This window comes from Corvus kubaryi, unplaced genomic scaffold, assembly GCF_017639235.1.
Source record: "Corvus kubaryi isolate FWS band 111438036 unplaced genomic scaffold, C.kubaryi_AGA036_p1.0 37373, whole genome shotgun sequence".
Classification (NCBI taxonomy): Eukaryota; Metazoa; Chordata; class Aves; order Passeriformes; family Corvidae; genus Corvus; species Corvus kubaryi.
The window spans coordinates 315052-332514 of NW_024581121.1; the positions used below are offsets into that span (position 1 = coordinate 315052).

Sequence of the window (17463 nt, forward strand, 5' to 3'; positions counted from 1 at the left end):
AGGGACCCAGACTCACCCCCCGTGCAGGTCTCGTCTCCTCTCTGGGCCGCCCGTGGCACCGCGGGGTTCCCGCCGGGACCCCCGAGCCTCCGGGCCAAGGCAGCGCCCAGCCCCTTTTCCCCTTGGGGTACCCCCCCCTTCTCCACATCCCTCGGCTGCCCCTCTGCGATGGGCTGCAGGCTCGGCCGGGGTCTCCTTCTCAGCTGGTGGCCGTCACTGGGTGCCAGCACCTGTCCCCCCAGGGGCGCGGGGGGCCCCCAGCCCACGCCCGTCCCCGGGGGCACGAGGGGGTGCTGGGCCGGCTCTGCCCGCTGGCCCTTGGGCTGCCTGGCGGCACTGCGGGACCGCAGCTCCTTGAACGTCGTCACCTCTCTCTGTCTGGAGCCGGGAGGCCTGGCTGGCCCGTCCTGCTGGGGCTGGGGCTGAGGCTGAGGCTGGGGTTGGGCTGGTTCCTGGCCCGCGGTGCCGGAGAGCAGCTCGCTGGTGGGGGGCAGCTCCGTGTCAGGCGAGAACACGATCAGCCAGTCACTGCGGTCAGCCCTGGCCTGGGCAAGTGTGGGCCCAGCCATGTTCCTCTTCCTCCTCTGGGCCAGCTCGTGGAAGGAGGTGATGGTCTTCGTGCCCGTGTCTCTGCAGAGCTCACCTGGGCCGGCCTTGGGCTCTGCGGGCCGCACTGGCCCGAGCGGCTGCTCCACTCTGTGCGCGTTGAGGACCTGCAGCCGGCGCCGGGGACGAGGGGGCACAGGCGGGGGGAGGCTGCCGGGCCGGGGCCGCGGCTCCGGAGCGCTGCTCGGGATCCCGGGGTCCCGCCGTTCCGGCACAGGCAGTGCTGGAGGAGCAGCATCGGGCTCGGGGAGCGGGTTGCAGTTAGGGTCTAGGTCAGTGCAGATGCTGGTGGTCTCCTGTGCTGCTGTGCTGGGAGAGAGCTCATCGCAGTGGGAGTCGAGAGAGTTATTGCTGCAGAGGCTGTCTGGGCTCTTGCTGGCCACGGCAGTGGCTCTCTGGAGCACCGGGGAGTTGTGGTTGGCATCTCTCCCATCACACGTCCTGTCCTGGTCAGCCAGAGCCTCGCCATCCCGGGCGTTTTCTATGGGAATGACGTCCAGCTGCCCGTCAGGGGATTGGGACTCTTCTCTGGCAAACCCCTTGCAGTACACCGAGACCGGGGAGTCATCCAAGCTGAAATCCGAGCAGCTACTGACAGAGGAGGAGGAGGAGGAGGAGGAGGAAGAAGCCAGATCACAAGGGGGATCACAAGGGGAAGCCGCCTCCTCCTCGTCTCCGCTGTGCAGGCAGGGGAAATCCTCTTGCACTGCCTGCTTCTGGAGCCCGAGCGTCTCCGGCTCTGGAGCGTGGGACTCGCAACACCGGCACTTCACGGAGGGACTGTTGGAATTGGCATCCACTGGCTCACGGTTCTCCGGGCATTGGGTGCAGCCGGTCTGGTCTCCCCCACCGGTGGAACCATCCGTGTCCTGGAGCTCGGGGTGCCGGGAGAGGTGCAGCCCCAGGGAGATGTGCTGCAGGTGGATGTGGTTGAGGTTGCACAGGAGGCCTTTCTTTGGAGCCAGCATGGCGCTGCCTCACTGGGAGTGCCGGGGCACCCGGGAAAGCCCAGCAGCTCCTCTCTTCAGACCATCCAGCTCCCTGCAAGCACCAAACGCCCTCCTGGTCAGGGGAGAACACGGCGGCACAAACCCGGAGAGAGAGGCACAGCTGGGGGAAGAGGGATGGCAGTGACCTTGCAGCAGGGCCCGGCACGGGGGTCTGGGGATCAGAGATGGGGATGTGCCCTGAGAGAGGGGCTGCCTGAGACAGGGGCTGCTTCACAGCGTCCTGCCAGACTTGGGGCTCTGCGGCCGGGCAGGGACTGCAGCCAGCCGCTGGTCCCTGGAGCATGGCCTGGGAATGATCCCAGGAAGCTCGGCTGCTCCGGGGCTGGATTCCCTCCGGAGGGTCGGGAGCATCTCGGGGATGCCGTCAAGGAGAAAACGCCCTTGGAGCCTCGTCGAGGAGGCGGGGGGCTGTCCTGGCCGGGGGCGGTGGCACGGCGGGCGCTCAGGGACCGGGGCTTGGCCGGAAGCCCCCGGCCATGGGAACCGCTGCAGAACCGCTGCCGCACCACCGGACCCGGCCTTACCGGGGGGGGAACCCCGGCCACAGGCACCTGCTAAGAGGCCCCGGGCAGAGAACGGGCAGCGGAGACCGCGGGAGGGAGGCTCCGAGCATCCGCCAGCCCCGAGCATCCGCAAGCTCCGAGCCTCCCCCGGCCCCGAGCATCCCCGGCCCCAGGGCGAGGACCGGCGGCCAGGCAGCAGAAGCGATCCTCCTGGGCGCGGCCCTACCCATCCCCCTCCAGCCCCCGCCCGGCTCCATCCCCGTCCCCGTCCCCGCTCACCTCGGCGCTGCGGCGGCGAATGCGGCTGCGGGAGGGAGGGAGGAGCCGCGGCCCCGCCACCGCCCGCCGGGAGCCGCCCGATCCCGCCCCGCCGGCGGGGGCGGTGCTCCGGGCATCCCCCCCACCCTGGAAAGCACGGGCGGTGCCGGCATCCCCCTCCCCGCCGTCCAGCCCTGTCCCCAGCCAACACCAGGCAGTGATGCACCTACAGGAACTTACATTTATTGACACACGGCCGCGGGGAGAGCGCTGAACACCCCCAGGCCATCCCATCGCACCCTCTACAACCCGGCCCCGGCCCCTCCCAGAGCAGGGAGCAGCTCCAGCCAGTGGGTGACTAAGCCCAGTCCTCTTAGCCAAGGGCACGCAGCCCCCTGCCAGGCCCCTCCATCACTTCTGGCGCTTGTAGATCTTCCGTGCGAGGTCCAGGAAGATGTCCTGGGGCAGTTGCTGGGCGTGCTTCCCAATCAGCTCCTGCAGCCGCAGGTAGCTGCTCTCCTCGTACTCCCGGAAAGCCGCCTCCATGCCCAGGGCATTGTAGAGCTCCTTCACCTTTGCCACCTTCTCGGGCTCCTTAGAGCCGTAGTTCTCCTGAGAAAACCCTGGAGTGAGTCAGGTCCCATTGCAGCCCATGGTGCTGCTGCAGCTGCTCCGTCAGGATGGGGCAGGAGCTTTGTTTGTCCTCCCGTAGTGCTCACCCCCCTCCTGCCAGCCAGGTAACAGCCCAGCACCTGCACTCCAGGTGTATATTCCGGCACTACATCCCCTCTCCCAGGCGTGTCATCCCGGCCTTTACCTCCAGGATCTGCCTCTGCTCTGGCGTGACCCGGCGCAGACACTCCACCACCAGCCAGCTGCACTTGTTGTCCTGGATGTCGGTGCCAACCTTCCCTGTCACTGCTGGGTCCCCGTAGCAGTCCAGGTAATCGTCCTGTGTGACAACAGAAACACCTGAGTGCCACACGCAGCACCTGGCACGCACCGAGGGGCGCGGAGCCGCCTCCTACCTGGATCTGAAAGAACTCTCCCATCTCCAGCAGGATGGCTTTGGCATTCTCGTGCTCCTCTTTCCCGTTAATACCCGTCTGCGGGGAGGGAAGGAAGAACAGGGATAAAGGCTCCCAGCACCTGCCCTCCTGGACAGCCTCACACGAGGGTGAGGCCCCTCCTGAGCTGCTCCCACCAAACTCACCATGTACATGGCCGCGGCCACAGGCAAGTAGAAGGAGTAAAACGCTGTCTTGTACTTCACAATCGCCTTGTACCTGTGGCAGAGGAACAAGGCTCAGCCCCTCTCCCACCCCCTGCGCATCAGGAACAGAGGGGACCAGCAGCAGCTCCCCCCAAACCAGCCCCAGGCTCAGTTTTAGGGCACAGCTGTGTCTGGCACGGCCGGGAAGGGACCGAGCTCTGCCCCTTGGCCTCCGTACCGCTGCTCGCTGAACCGACTCAGATCCACCTGGGAAACGGGAGCAGTCATAAGGTCTAGTGCCTGCCCCAGCTCGGTCTGGTAGCCTGTCTGGAGAGGAAAGAAAGGATTTGAGGCCTCATTGCAGCCTTCCAGAACTTAAGGGGCTTATAAAAAAGGAGGAGGAGGATCTTTTGCATGGGCAGAAGGAACAAGACAAAGGGTGATGGTTTTACACTGAAAAAGAGGAGAGATTTAGATGAGATATGAGAAGGAAATTCCTCCCTGGGAGGGTGGGGAGGCCCTGGCACAGGGTGCCCAGAGAAGCTGTGGCTGCCCCTGGAAGTGTCCAAGGCCAGGTTGGACGGGGCTTGGAGCAAGCTGGGACAGTGGAAGGTGTCCCTGCCCATGGTCGGGGGGTGGAACAAGATGATCTTTAATGCCCCTTCCAACCCAAACCAGTCTGTGATTCCGTGATTTATTCACACAGTCCTCCAGGAAAGTCCCAACATCACAGTGCAGACACCAAGCCCTGTGCCAAGCCCTGTTTCCGTTCCTCTTTGAGTCCGAAGGAAGGGCGTGTCCAGTGGGATATCCAGGAATTTAAGGAACACTCCAAGATCCACATGCTGTCGAATATCAGAAAGGGCCCAGACCCCAGGAAATCGGGAAGGGGTTGGGGAGCCGGGCTCACCTGCAGGAAGAGCTCCACCAGGTGCAGGTAGTAGGGCTGCTTCCCACAGTACTGCTTGAGCAGCCGGTACACCGACGACTCCAGGAGAAAAGCATCATTGATGGCATCCAGCCCGATCCCCTCCTGCACCAGGAAGGCAGGGAGGTGTGACAAAGCCTCCTGACTCCCAGGGGACCCTGCCCATGATCAGGGGCCTCCTGAACGCTCTCACCTTCTTGTACCAGCAGAGCTGTCCCCGGCGAGTCAGGGACGCGTCCATGATGTCGTCAGCCACCAGGAAAAAGGCTTGGAACTGCGAGAGGCTGGATTAGGAACGGGGGGCGCCCAGGGGGTCCCATCCCCGGGGTCCCGTTTCTCACCAGCTCGATGCACCAGCCCACGGCCAGGGCGCAGCGGAGGCTCTCCGGGTCCTGCTGCGCGGGGCCCGCCAGCTTCCGGAACGCGGCCACCACCGTCAGGCCCCGGTTGCCCTTCCCGCCCGGCACGTTGTACTCCAGCACCTGCGGGAGCGGAGCGAGGCGGGCAGCCCTGGCCCGCAGCCCCCCGCCCCTTGCCCGCCGCTCCCTTCCCGTACTCACCTGCTTCAGCCGCGCCACGGCGTCTCCCACCTCCGGGTGCCCCAGCCTGTCCTCCGTCAGGTCGCGGACGATCTGCGGGAAGAAGGCGGCGAACTCTTGGCGCTCGGCCGCTGTCCAGGCCGCGGGGCCGCCGCTCATGGTGCCGATCCCCGACCCCCGATCCCCGATCCCGCCGCCGCCGCCCGCGGCCGCCACTGCCCCGCCAGCCCCGCCCCCCGCGCGGGGCACGCCGGGACGCGCAGTCGTGACACGCGGCCGCTGCCGCTGCCTGCTCCGCTGCTGGACTACAACTCCCAGCGTGCCCCGCGCCCGAGAGGGGACGCGGCTGGAGCAGCGCCCATTGGCCCGTTTCATGGCGCGAGGATGAGCCCAAGGCGGCTCAGCCAATCGAAGCGCAGCGGGGGCGGGATCCAGGCGGGTGATTGGTGGAGAGGGAGAATGGAGCGAGCGCCGTAACGGCGCGCGGGGACGGGGCGGGGCTTGGGGGCGGGGCGTGTCCGGGGGCGTGTCCGGGGGCGTGTCCGGCAACCGGGCAGTGAATGGGGTGCGCTGGAATTGGGGGAAAAATGGGGGCGTGGGGTGTCGGTGTGGGGTTTCCTGTGGTCTGTGGGGTTGTAGGGCAGGTTTGTGGCGCTGTGCGGATGTGGGTGTCCATGCAGGTGTGGAATACCATGCGGCCGTGGGGTGCCGTGCGGTTGTGGATGCAGCGCAAGTGTGGGGGGCAGCACAGGTGTGGGGGGCAGCACAGGTGTGGGGTGCCGTGCGGCTGGGGGTGCAGTGTAGGTGTGGAGCGCCATGCAGTTGACACCCTGCGCAGGTGTGGGGTGCAGCGCAGGTGTGGGTGCAGAGCGGTTACGGGGTACAGAGCGGGTGTGGGGTGTGGCGCAGGTGTGGGTCACTGTGTGGGTGCTGTGCAGGTGTGGTGCTGCACAGGTATAGGGTGCAGAACAGGTATAGGGTGCAGTACAGGTGTGGGACCCTGTGCAGGTGAGGGGTGCCGTGAGGGTGGCGTGCACCACACACCTGTGTGCGCGGGCGAGACCCCCCGGCTGCCGGGGGTCCAGCTGCCCACCGACCCCCGAGGGGACGCCGCCGGGGTGACCTGGGCCGAGGACCCGCTGGGTGGGCACACGCGGTGACACCTTCCCGCTGTTGCCCTCAGCTCCTGCCCGGGCCCCCCCCCCCCCCCCCCGCAGATTGGCGCCCGCCCCGAATCCGCTAATCCCGGCTCACCCGCGTTAATTAATCTCTCTGTGATGCCCTCTAATCCCCCTCTCGCCGCCGCCGGGGACGCGGGGGCTCGGGGCAGAGCCTCCGGCTCCAGGATGGGTGTCCTTGGGGAGCGGGAGCCGGGGACGGGCACCTCCGGGGCTCTGCGGGGCCCTCGTATCCCGGGGCTTCGCCCTCAGCCCCGGGCGGGCAGCGGGGCTCTGCCGTGTCCCGGGACGCGCCAGCCCGTCCCTGTCCCGCTGCCTCGGCCGCCCGAGCCGCCAGCCCTGCCGATGGATACAGACCAGATGGAATAGTGTTGGAATGGGACACATGCCGGAATTCATTCCCAAAATACGCTCTTTTTGCGCCCTGCAGGGCAGCCCCGCGCCCCCTTAATCAGGCTGGCTGCAGTGTAATCTGAAATAATCAAATTAGAGAGAAACCGCTAATCAGCATTGAGCTCTTCGTGTGTCACGGAGCCTAATTCCTGCGGGGAGCGGGGGGGTTGGGGGGCCGGTAGCAGCGTCCTGCGGGCAGGGGCTGCCCCGGTAACGCGGGGCTGCTGTGGGGAGAGTCGGCGGGGCACAGCGGGGTGGCTGCCGGCACCTGCGCCCTTCCTGCGACCGTGTCCTGCCTTCATCCTGCCTGTGCCCACTTCCAGCGTGTCCAGTGTCCAGCCTGTGGCCGTGTCTGGCCTGCACCTGGGTTCTGCCTGCATCTGCATCCTGCCTTCACCCTCGTCCTGCTGCCTGTGCCCTGCCCGTGCCCGTATCCTGCTTGTGCCCTGCCTGCGCGGTGCTGAGGGTGCCGTGGCAGGTGCTGAGGGTGAAGAGGGTGCAGCCAGAGCACAGCCGTGCCCCGAGACCTGCGCCAGGTGCGGCGAACGCCGCAGTGCCGTGGCTCGGGTGCCCTAGCCCACCTTGCGCTGTGTGACCTTCATTTAATCGCGTTAGTGCCTCGAGTCTGCTCTGCAATCAGGCGGTATCAAACCTGCCCCTCCCCCCGGCAATAAAGGGAACGGAGATGGAAGGGGAAAATAACCAAAGATTAAACATTAATCTGCCTAGGGCCGAAAGGGACCGGGGTGGGCGGGAGGGGACCTGTTGCCTTTGGGCTCCTGCTGTGCCACCCAGGTCGGTGGGGCCTGGGAGAGGCCCCTGATGGGCTCCCGAAGATGTTCTGGCTGCCCCCGGCTATGCAGAGGGCCAGGATTGGAGCTGGGGCGCTGCAGCATCCCCTTATCCTGTCCTATCCCCAGGCAGGGTGCTGTGGGGCCGCAGGTGGTGCAGAAGGAGTCTCCCCCAGACCAGCTCGGAATCTCTCTTTATTATTTAAATCCATTATGTACAACGACCAAAAATAAAAAAACGCTCTTAAATTCTCTGCGATATGAAAACTACAAGCTCTGTACATCGACTGCCGTGAGTGCAAGAGTGGAGGATCATGGTCTTTGGTGGATAAACTTGCGCCCGCGCACGGCCGGCATCCCCAGCCCCTCCAGCCTCCCCGGGGTGAGCACCGGCCCACGAGGTGACACGGTGCAGGGCAGGGGCGACGGTGACAGGAGCACGGGGTGGCTCTGACTCCCGACACGGGGCTGTGGCGTGGCGAGGGTGCTCCAGAGGCGCGGCCAGCGGGAGCTCGGTGCTGTCCGGGCCGGGCCGCGCGCTCTGCGGGGCGCTGGGATGACCGCTAAGACATCTACATCACGCAGTGTGAACACAACCCGGGGACGTGGGACGCGCGGCTCCGCTGCAGACCCCTGCCCGAAGGGCTGCTGGGGACACACCGACCATGGGGATGGAGCGGGACGTGGGGGTGGGCAGGGAAGGGCTGTTGAAATTCACGGGAAAAAGGCAGTGCAGGACATCCCCTCTGGCAGGCACTGCCGGGGTTCCTGGTGGGCTGCTGCACCCCGCAGGCCGGGCTCCCGCAGCAGCCCTGCGCTCCGGGCTGCTCCCGACGCCCCAAAACACGAGGGTGGAGAACTGAACACCTCACTTCAATAAGTACCGCGGGGAACAAGACCTCGCCCGCTGCTGTGCTGGGGGTCTGGCAGGCTCCGCTGAGCGGCAGCCGAGCCCCAGAGCACGAAGACAAGCCACGGTTCCTGACTTCGGGAGCGGGAAGCAGCTGGCGCAGCGCGGCGGGGTCGGAGGGGACACTACTCTAACCAGGACTGAACACGGTTGGCCCAAAGCGACACTGTAAGCAGAGCTCGGCTGCTCGGCAGAGCCACGACTCGCACACACATTGCACACTACTGTCTCGGGGGGGGGGGGCGTGGGGCATCTGTGGGGACCCCTGTTCGAGGGAGGGTGACCCCACAGCCCCACACATCACCCAGGCGCTGCCTGGGACTGGCATCTCTTTGTGACAGCCTTCTGCTCCTGTGGCACTGGTGACTGGCATCTCCAGGCAACCTGGAAACAGGACTGCAGCGCAGGGCAGGGGAGCAGAGCCCGGGCTGAGCATCCTCCTGGAGCCACAGAAGGGTTCCCCCTGGTGACCTTCTGGACACCATCCTGGAGCCACAGAGGGGTCCCTTGGACTGACCCTCTGAACATCCTCCTGGAGTTTCAGGCAGCAGAATCTCCCCCGGCTGCCCCCAGGCCAGGTGGGGGGACAGCCACAGTGCCCGGGTGTGGGGCAGAGCCCTGCCCAGCAGCACATCCCAACCTCACAGGGACTCAGCACCTCTGAGGCAAAATGGTCCCACAAGCTGGGGAGAGGGACTGGGTGGTTGCTCAGTGGAGACACCCCTGCCCCCAGCATTGCCCCTTGGCACTTGTCACACCAGGGGAGCCCTGCCCGGGACCCCCAGGTCCTGGCACCTGCACTCAGGGACCCACCAGGGCCTCGGGGAAGGGAGACCTGGCCCCTGCTGACCCTGGACCCCTGCGCTCTGCCTGCCCCTGCCGTGGGCTCCAGCCTCCAGCCGGGCAGTGGACCCAGGGGGCTGCCTCTCCCTCCTCACCCTAAAGGCAAAGGTGCTGGGCAGAGCAATCTGGGGATCGAGGTGGGCGTGGGGCAGCCCCTGCTGTGACAGAGGACAAGCTGGAGGAGCTGCCAGCGCCAGCCTGGCCCCGAGGACAGGCTGTGGGACACGCGGCACAGAGAGTGGGGGGCCCGGCCCCTAAGGGGCAGTTGTGGGGAGCTGAGCTCCTCAGAGAGGCCAGAGTTTGGGCAAGGGCTCTGACCTGTCCTGTGCCTCCAGGAGGAGAGCAGAACTCACAGGTGGTGATGAGCAAGGAGGGGAGAGCCCGGGCAGGGTGACCCCCTGGGGCAGTCAGCAGAGCCCCCTCCTCATCTGGCTGGGCCAGCTCTGGGGCTGCCCCATGCTCATCCCTGCCGTGCCCCCGCGCCTGAAACAGCCCCTCCACGGCCCCGGGTGCTGCCTCTCACCTCATTTTCCCTCTGACACGGCGGGGCTGGTGCTCTGCTCCTCTCGCCTCCTCTGCCGCCGGGATGCCCGGCTCCCTCCTGCCCGTGTGGGTGCCGCCAGGACTCACATGTTGGATGGGAGTTTGGGCTTCCCCGTTTCCACCTCGGGGCTGAAGGCCACGGAGCCCTTGCGGGAGGGACCTGCTGCCTGCCTGGACGCGGAGCCCGGGGACTGGGGAGTGGACGCTCCCGCCGTGGAGCGGCCGGGCTGAGCCAGCGATCCTGAAGGCATCTGCTGCGAGTGTGCGGGCTGGCCTGGGATCGCCGCGCACGGCTTGGCGAGGAGTCCGGCTACCGACGGCGAGGACCTGCGGGCCAGGTTCCCTGCAGATTTCCTGCCCTGCTTCAAGGAGCTCCCGTCGGCTTGCTGGGCCACCTTATTGGGAAGGGAGGGCTGGGAGGCAGAGAGGAGCCGGACATCCTGGGTGAGCCGCCCCACCGGCAGGCCGTGGATGCTCCTGTGCTTCACCAGCTGCTGGGGCTGCATCAGGAGCGAGATGTGGGAGCCGGTGGCTCGGGACAGGCTGTAGTGGAGCGTTCTCCCCGGCGGCAGCGCCTGCTCGGAGCTGGGGGACGCAGCGCCCGCCGCTTGCTGCAGCAGCGAGGTGGAGACCGAGGTGCCGCGGGACCTGGAGAGCTGGGGCTGGGGGCCGGCCGGGGGCTGCTTGGCCCCCGCTGGCATCTCCCCCCTCTGCGCCGAGCGCGGCAGGGGCTGCGCCCCGGGGCTGGGTCTCTGGGCCGCGCTCTCCTGCGGCGCCTGGGACTGGACCATGGGCGAGGAAGGCGAGCCGGCGGCGGGCGTCTGGAGGTGGGACTGCGCCCCGGAGGGCGAGCTCACAGAGGAGGGCCGGGAGCCGCCCAGGCTGGGCTGGGACCGGCGCACCGGCTTGGTGAGCAGGGTGGCCTCGGGCGAGAGCGGGCTGGAGATGGAGGAGGGCGGCAGGAAGATGTGGGCCTGCAGGCTGTGCTGGTGGGTCAGGGCGATGGCCACGTTGGTAGTGGCGGCGGCCGTCTGCAGGGGTGCGTGCACCAGCGGCTCCCAGATCACCGGCTTCCCGCTCAGCTCCCGGCCCATCGCCATCTGCTGCAGGTCCTGGATGTTGTGGGCCATGTCCTGGTCGTGCTTCACGATCTGCTGGATCATCTCGTTGTTCAGGGGCCCCGAGCTGTGCTCGGCTCGCTTGCGGAGAAGGATGGAGTTCTTCCCTGCGGGGGGAGGCAGGAGCGTCACCGACCCTGGGAGTGTGGGCTCCTGGGGACAGTGTGGAGGGCAGGGTGCCAGTGGGGAAGGGACAATAAAACCTCACCAGCGTGTCAGGGGAAGCAAGACCCTGGGAGGGGTCCAGACTAGAGCAGAGGAAGCAGCAGGGACAAAACAGGGGAGTCCTGACTCCAAAGGGTCCAGGCTGGGGGCTAGGGTCCTGCTTGTCCTCCACAGGCAAGGAGAGGTGTGGACAAGCAGCTGGCCACTGCCGGACAGTGCAAGTCCAGTGCAGTGCAGTGACATTTTCCCAAGGAAGCCTGTCCTATGGCACTGCCTGGACTTTTCTGGGAAGGAGAGAGAGGGCAGGCTCCTTCCCCATGCTCCCCATCATCCTCCTTACTGGGCACCCATGGGGTTGGGGCACTGTGATCCACAGGGTGACTCCATCATCCCAGCTCTGTGACTCCATCACCCGTAGGTCTGGGGGCCCGTGGGCCCTGGGAGTGGCTGCAGAGCTGATTGTGCTGAGCCCGGGAGGTCACTCCTCACCTATGCGGTCCAGCCGGTCCATGGCCACCGTCTCGAAGGCCCTGCGCATCATGGGGTACTCCTCCAGCACCTCGTTGAAGTTATCCACGGCCAGGGAGTAGAGGCGGCAGTAGGTGTCGGCTCTCACGCTGGCCGTGCGCCTGCCCCGCGTCAGCAGGCAGATCTCTGCAGGGACACAGGCTGGGGGTCAGGGTGACACGGCACACATCCATCCCCCTCCCAGCAGTCGGAGCAGGAACAGCACTGCCCGGCACCCCAGCACCCTGCACGGAGGCGGAGCACGGCTCAGAGGGAGGGACAGACCCCGGAGCCTGCACTGCCATGGCTGTCTCCTCATCTCCTCGGCCAGGCACAGCGTTTTCCTCCCTCTCCAGGCCATGGAGACACCGGCAGGCGTGGCTGCTGTGAAGGCCTGGCCTGTTTCCCTCCCAGAGCTGTGCCTGTATCCACAATAAACTGGCTCAGATGTTCTGCTCTAAACTCCCCTCCTCCCTGGCCAGCAGCGGGCTGGTGGATGCTTCCTCTGCCCCAGCCAGCCAGAACTGGGGTGAAGTGGATGCCAAGCCTTTGGCACTGGGCAAGAGGAGATGGGCAGGCAGAAACATCAGGGATGCCCCAGCTTCTGCTCCCAGGCAGCTTTTGGCCCCTACTCTGCTCTCCAGGTCCCCCAGCCCAGCCTCACCACCAAAGTAGGAGCCATCAGACAGCTTTGTCTCCTTGTTGCCCTTGGTGAGGATGCTGACCACCCCGTGCTGGATGAAGTACATCTTTTTGCCCACGGTGCCCTCACGGATGATGAAGTCCCCGGGCTGGAAGACCTCAAAGCGCAGCTTGGTCAGCATGGCCGTCACGAAGTTGGGGTCCGCATTGGCAAACAGGGGCATGTTGGCCACCAGGTTGCGGCAGTTGAAGTTGATGATTTCCTGTGGGGTGAGGAGCAGGTCAGTGGGGATGTCCCCTGAGCTTGGCCCCTGCAAGCACCAGCCTCTCCCACCCAGGTCACACCACTGGAGTGCTGCCCGCACCTCTTTGAGCGGCTCGCTGAGCTCCCCCAGGATGTTCTCCTCGTCAAACATCTTGCCCTGGTAGCGGTGCTCATAGTACTCGTGGATCCGCTGGCGCGTGTCCCCGGGCAGCTTGTGGAATGACATGTACTGCTCCACTTGCTTGTACTGTAGGGACAAGGGGAGTCACACAGGGCTGAGCTGGGACCACCTGCATGGCCGGACAACGCATCCCTTCTCCTCAGTGATATAGATACAGACACCCCTGCTCCAGGGCCCTGTCCCAAAGGCCTCCTCTGGGGCAGAGGACAGGATCCCCGTGCACTCAGGATGCAGGTGGACCCAGGGCAGAGGGCAGGATGGGGCCACACTCTGCAAAAGTGACCCCCGGTATGGACACCAATATGGTCTCTCTCTCAATGGGCAGCCTGAGCTCCACCTGCAACACCCTGAGTGGCAAGGACAAAGATCCCAGCCTCTGGAATCAGTAGGGCACGGCAGCTGTGCTGAGCTGGTTCTGGAGCTGGACCTGCTCGCACCAGGACCCTTCCCTTAGTACCCAGGCCCTCCCTCCCTCACCCCGCTGACCTTCTCCTGGTACTGGCGTCGGGACGAGTCCAGCGACTGGATGAGGGCAGTGGCGTGGCCGATGAACATGGCGTAGCAGGTGGCCCCCACGATCATGCTGAGCATGGTGAGCCAGACGTCGGTCATGCCCTCGGGCGCCTGCTGCCCGTAGCCAATGCAGAGCATGTGGCTCATGGCCTTGAACAGGGCGTGCGAGTACTGCTTCCCCCACGAGTCGTTCTGTAGGCGAGGGACAGTGGCACTGGGGGGGTCGTTGGAAGGTGCTGCAGGGCTGAACCCCCCAGTCCCACCTCCCTAAGCCGGGGAGTTCAGAGACCCAGCGAGAACAAGGTTCCTCCAAGGCCAAAGGGATGAGCTCTCCTCCAGGAAGAGGCACAGGGATTGTGTGAAGCCCTGAGCAGGCACCAGCCCCTGCTCTGGGGAGGAGGCAGGAGCCCCAGTGCCCTGTTCCCTTCCCGAGGGATTCCCTGACTCCAGCAAGGTGGGCTGAGATGGGAAGGCGATGTAGAGATTCTCTCTGCCCTGTGTCACTGCTGTGACCACAGAGATGCTGCTCGGCAGCACGCATCTCCCAGCAGCTCCAGCCTTGCAGTAGGAGACAGGCAACCAAATCCTCTTCCCACCAACTGGGATCACCCCTGTCTGGCACTCACCACCATGCGGTTCTTGGAGACCCAGCAGTCCTCGGGGAAGTCCTGCAGCATGGGCACCAGGAACTGGAGACAGCCATCCCAGTGGCACAGCAGCAGCATCATCCCAATGAGGTTAAAGATCCTCACCACAGCACTGGCCAGGTCGTATGTCATGTGGAAGATCTGGGGAACAGGCAGGAGTGGAGCTACAGAGAAACTCTTCTCCTAGAACAGCCCTTGGAGCCCTCTGCCCTCCAGACAGCTGTACCCTCTAGCTGGGGACCCCCAACCTGGCCTGGGACCCTCACCAGGAGACCCCCAAGGGGTTCTCACCTCCTCCCACTGGTGGATGTAGCGGATGAGGCGTGAGAGACGCAGCAGGCGCAGCAGGCTGAGGATCTTGGTGAAGCGCACGATGCGCAAGGCCCGGGCTGTCTTGTAGACATCAGAATCCACCTGGGTCTCCAGGTCAACGATGAGGAAAATGTAGTCAACAGGGATGGAGGAAATGAAGTCGACCAGGAACCAGCTCTTCAAGTACTTCATTTTGATGGTGTGAGGGTCAAGGATAATCTCCGTGTTGTCCTCCACCACGATGCCTGTCCGGAAGTTCAGCACCAGGTCAGCCAAGAAGAAAGTGTCCGAAAGCACGTTGAAAACGATCCAGGGAGGGGTGTTCTCATCCTTGAAGAAGGTGATGCCCACGGGCAGGATGATCAAATTCCCCACCATCAGGAGCAGCATGATGAGGTCCCAGTAAAACCTGCAGGGTGGGAATGCAGGGGACAGAGCGGGACAGGGAGGAGTGGGGAGAGGCAGGACAGGGGCAGTTAGACAGCAAACCCAGGGTCAAAGTTAGGGTCTGACAGGGTGCAGAGAGGCAGGTGCCGAGAGCACATACACACACACACACACACACACACACACGTGCCTGCCCACACACATGACTAACACCCTGCTGCTTGGCTGGGACAGATGTGAGCAGATGTGTGTGGAGAAGAGCAATTCAGCACCGGGCCAGGGGCCCTGGGGTGCAAAAGTCACCCTGTGTGGGAACGGGGGGCTGTAGGAGATTGGCTGTCTACCTGTGCCCCCACCCCAAAGCTGACATGTGCCCCACGGAGAACTCAGAGAGGACCTGGGCTTTGCTCCCTTGGAGCTCCCTGTCATTCGCTGTCTCCCCGCCACCACCCGAGTTGGCTTAGCAGGATTTGGGATAAGCTTTGCTGGTTATGCAAACCGAGTGCCGAGCTCCTGGGGCGGCCGAGGAGGATCGGGGAGGCTGTTGTGGTGAGCCAGGCAGCAGCCAAGCAAGGACAGACAACGCTGGTACCAGGGGAAGGTGGGAGGGATGTCTAACCCTAAAGGAGCTGCCAGCATGCACAGGGCAGGAGCTGCACGGCCCTGGGCCTGCAGCACTCCTCATCCAGCTCCTTTTGCTGAGAGTGGACGAGCTCGGAGGGAAAGCCGAGAGATGCCGGGAGCAGCTGGTTATGTCAGGACACCCAGAAGCCCTGGTCATATGCAAATGCCACTGGGATGTTTTCATTCTTCACACAGACACGTAACGCCTTCCTCCACCAGGCTTGTGACTCCTGGGATCCCCCGGCAGAGCCGTCACGGGCCCTCGGGAAAGCAAGTCCAGCTCCCACCTTCAGGTGTCCCCAGGCATCCCCTGTTAGTCCCAGCCCTGGTCGTGGGTGTAGGCTCAAATCTCCAAAGGTGATTTCAGGGCAACTCGTAGTGCCCAGTGGATTCAAATCGGCTTTTACAGGTGACAGAAGCCTGTGGGGATTTCCCACCCCACACCCGTGGTGGGACACAGGCACTGGGCTCCCTGCAGGTGAGGGAAGGGAAGGGAAGGGAAGGGAAGGGAAGGGAAGGGAAGGGAAGGGACGTCATGGTGCCACAAGAGGCTTCTTCCGAGAGAGAGTACCAGAGCCTGAGCAGGGGTGGGAGGAGGCACCCTCTCCTCAAGGAGCCACCTCAAGGTCAGGAGTGATGCCAGGTCTAGAAAGCACCCCAGGGTCAGGAGCCTCTCACAAATTAACATCTTCTTGTTGGTGGCCAAGGTTTCCTGGGCCAGGCGAGGAGATGCAGCCAAGGCAGAAGAGGCCTGACCTGGCTGAGGAATTGCCTCCTGCACCTCCATGCTGTGCCCTGAGAAATGCTGTGTGCTGAGCAGGGAAACTGCCTGTCCCTGTAGCTGCCCACGCCTGCCTGGAGCTCTCGATTCAGATTTAGGCTTAAGCTCTTTAGGACAGGCCTTGTCCTTCACACCATGTCAGACTGAACACTCGGGGCCCTGATCTCCATGGCCTTTATGTATCCCCCTAATGTGATAAACACCGGAGTAATCCCTCTGTCTGTCTACCTGCCAGCTCTCTTCATGGCACTGGTTGCAGAAGCTGCTCCTGCCAAGCTCAAGGCTCACAAACTTTGGGATGGTTTCCCTGGGAAAAGGGCTCTCAGGGCTGGGTGTCCTGCTGGGGTGGTGCAAGGGACCAGGTGACTGGTTGGGGCCCAGTGGTTCGGGGAGATGGCTACAGGTGCCAGAGACCCACACCGGTTGCTGGCCCCGTTCTGGGGTGCTTCCCAGGCTGGGGACACCATCCATGTCACAGCTTGCTGCGGGAGATGACTGCCTGGCAGCTTCGTTCCCCGTGGAGAAAGCCCACCCTATATGACTCAACATCCCCGTGACACCCAGTTCCTCCCACATCATCCATCCCCGAGCTCCCGCTGTGATCCCGGTGACACCGTGAGCCAGGCCCGTCTCCTCGCTGGATGACCAGCCCTGCTCCAGCCGCGGGGAGCCGCGTCCCAAGGGGATGAAGGCTCCTCACCGAATTAAAAACAGCATCGAGAAGGGCGGGGGGAGCTGTAAGGGCAGGCAAAGCCCAGCAACCCCTGCCTCCGCCTCCGCACGCCCGGGGCCGGGTCAGCGGAGCTCCGCGGCTTGGCGGAGCCGGGCTGCCCCCGGGCACCGGGAGCCCCGAGGGCCCGGGGAGGCTGGTGCGGGACGGAGTTGTTCGTGCGGGCGGGATAACCCCAGACGGGAAGGGGCTGGGGCAGCGCGGCCCCGGGCTTCGGCGGTGGGCAGCCGCCTCCCCGGGCCGGTACGGAGCCCCGGCTACCGGCACTTGTTGCCCCTACGGTGTCGGGCGGCGGGGCCGCGCTCAGCACCACGGACAGCGGCGGCGGGCACCGGGCCGGGCAGCGGAGCCGAGCGGGGGCCGGTGAGGGGATGGGGGCCGGTGCCGGTGCCGGGGCGGGGGTCGCGGGGCCCGGATCCCACCTGAAGTCGCTGTAGGGATGGATAATCCAGGCGCCCGCCGACTTCACCCGCTGCCGCTCGATCTCCACGGCCCGGTGGCTGCCGAACATGCGCAGCGAGAACTTGTTCACGGCGGGCTGCAGCATCGCCCCGAGCTGCCGCTGCACGAACGTGCCCGCCGCCGCCGCCTCGCCCTCCGCCACGATCTGCTCCGTCGCCGCCGGCGAAGCCGGGGCCGCGCCCGACGCCCCCGCGGGCGCCCCCGCTGCCTCCCCGTCCAGCACCGGCGGCTTCTCCCGAGGCTCGGGGCTCCGCCGCGGCGCCGCCTCCATCCCGCCGCCGCCGCCTCGCCTCACGTTTCCTTCAAACGCCCTTGCCCGGGCGCCCTGCCCGCCGCCCCGCCGCACATGCCCGGCCCCGGGCGGGCGGGCGCTCGCTCGCCGCCCGCGGCCACTCGGTCACCGAGAGCTCACGA

General features: G+C 65.4%; 3 protein-coding genes across 4 annotated transcripts in view; all 3 read right to left on the reverse strand.

Annotated features, from left to right (window-relative positions):
* The window catches only part of RUSC1 (RUN and SH3 domain containing 1), a 7256-nt gene extending 4781 nt beyond the window's left edge, over positions 1-2475 (reverse strand). Inside the window, exons 1-2 of one of the 2 annotated variants that reach the window (XM_042034513.1) lie at positions 2399-2475; positions 17-1647 (exon numbers count right to left, since the gene is read on the reverse strand). In XM_042034513.1, the coding sequence (XP_041890447.1) occupies positions 17-1574 (1558 nt within the window). In that variant the 5' untranslated portion in view covers positions 1575-1647; positions 2399-2475. Of the gene's footprint in view, positions 1-16; positions 1814-2398 lie in introns of those variants that run through there. The other variant, XM_042034512.1, reaches the window with a different exon arrangement.
* Positions 2476-2604: 129 nt separating this feature from the next.
* On the reverse strand, positions 2605-5275 carry FDPS (farnesyl diphosphate synthase). The gene is made up of 9 exons (XM_042034514.1): positions 5079-5275; positions 4860-5000; positions 4712-4792; positions 4501-4623; positions 3829-3917; positions 3591-3663; positions 3406-3483; positions 3195-3329; positions 2605-2989 (listed from the first exon to the last, which is right to left on the reverse strand). Exons 1-9 carry the CDS (start codon positions 5214-5216, stop codon positions 2789-2791), a joined length of 1059 nt encoding a protein of 352 aa, XP_041890448.1. The 5' UTR covers positions 5217-5275; the 3' UTR covers positions 2605-2788.
* Positions 5276-7601: 2326 nt separating this feature from the next.
* HCN3 (hyperpolarization activated cyclic nucleotide gated potassium channel 3) lies at positions 7602-17385 on the reverse strand. Its single transcript, XM_042034610.1, has 8 exons — positions 17010-17385; positions 14045-14474; positions 13733-13894; positions 13080-13298; positions 12513-12659; positions 12170-12410; positions 11488-11652; positions 7602-10940 (listed from the first exon to the last, which is right to left on the reverse strand). The coding sequence occupies exons 1-8, from the start codon at positions 17318-17320 to the stop codon at positions 9799-9801; spliced, it is 2817 nt and encodes a 938-aa protein (XP_041890544.1). The 5' UTR covers positions 17321-17385; the 3' UTR covers positions 7602-9798.
* Between the last annotated feature and the right edge of the window lie 78 nt (positions 17386-17463).

Excerpts from the sequence above, each read along its gene's own strand:
- FDPS (XM_042034514.1), bottom strand. The coding sequence starts at position 5,216 with ATGAGCGGCGGCCCCGCGGCCTGGACAGCGGCCGAGCGCCAAGAGTTC. Across the intron at positions 4,624-4,711 it reads AGCTCTGCTGGTACAAGAAG|GAGGGGATCGGGCTGGATGC; the intron begins GTGAGAGCGTTC and ends TTCCTGGTGCAG. Across the intron at positions 3,664-3,828 it reads AGTCGGTTCAGCGAGCAGCG|GTACAAGGCGATTGTGAAGT; the intron begins GTACGGAGGCCA and ends CCTCTGCCACAG.
- HCN3 (XM_042034610.1), bottom strand. The coding sequence starts at position 17,320 with ATGGAGGCGGCGCCGCGGCGGAGCCCCGAGCCTCGGGAGAAGCCGCCG. Across the intron at positions 13,299-13,732 it reads TCTCCAAGAACCGCATGGTG|AACGACTCGTGGGGGAAGCA; the intron begins GTGAGTGCCAGA and ends CCTCGCCTACAG. Across the intron at positions 11,653-12,169 it reads TGATGGCTCCTACTTTGGTG|AGATCTGCCTGCTGACGCGG; the intron begins GTGAGGCTGGGC and ends GTGTCCCTGCAG.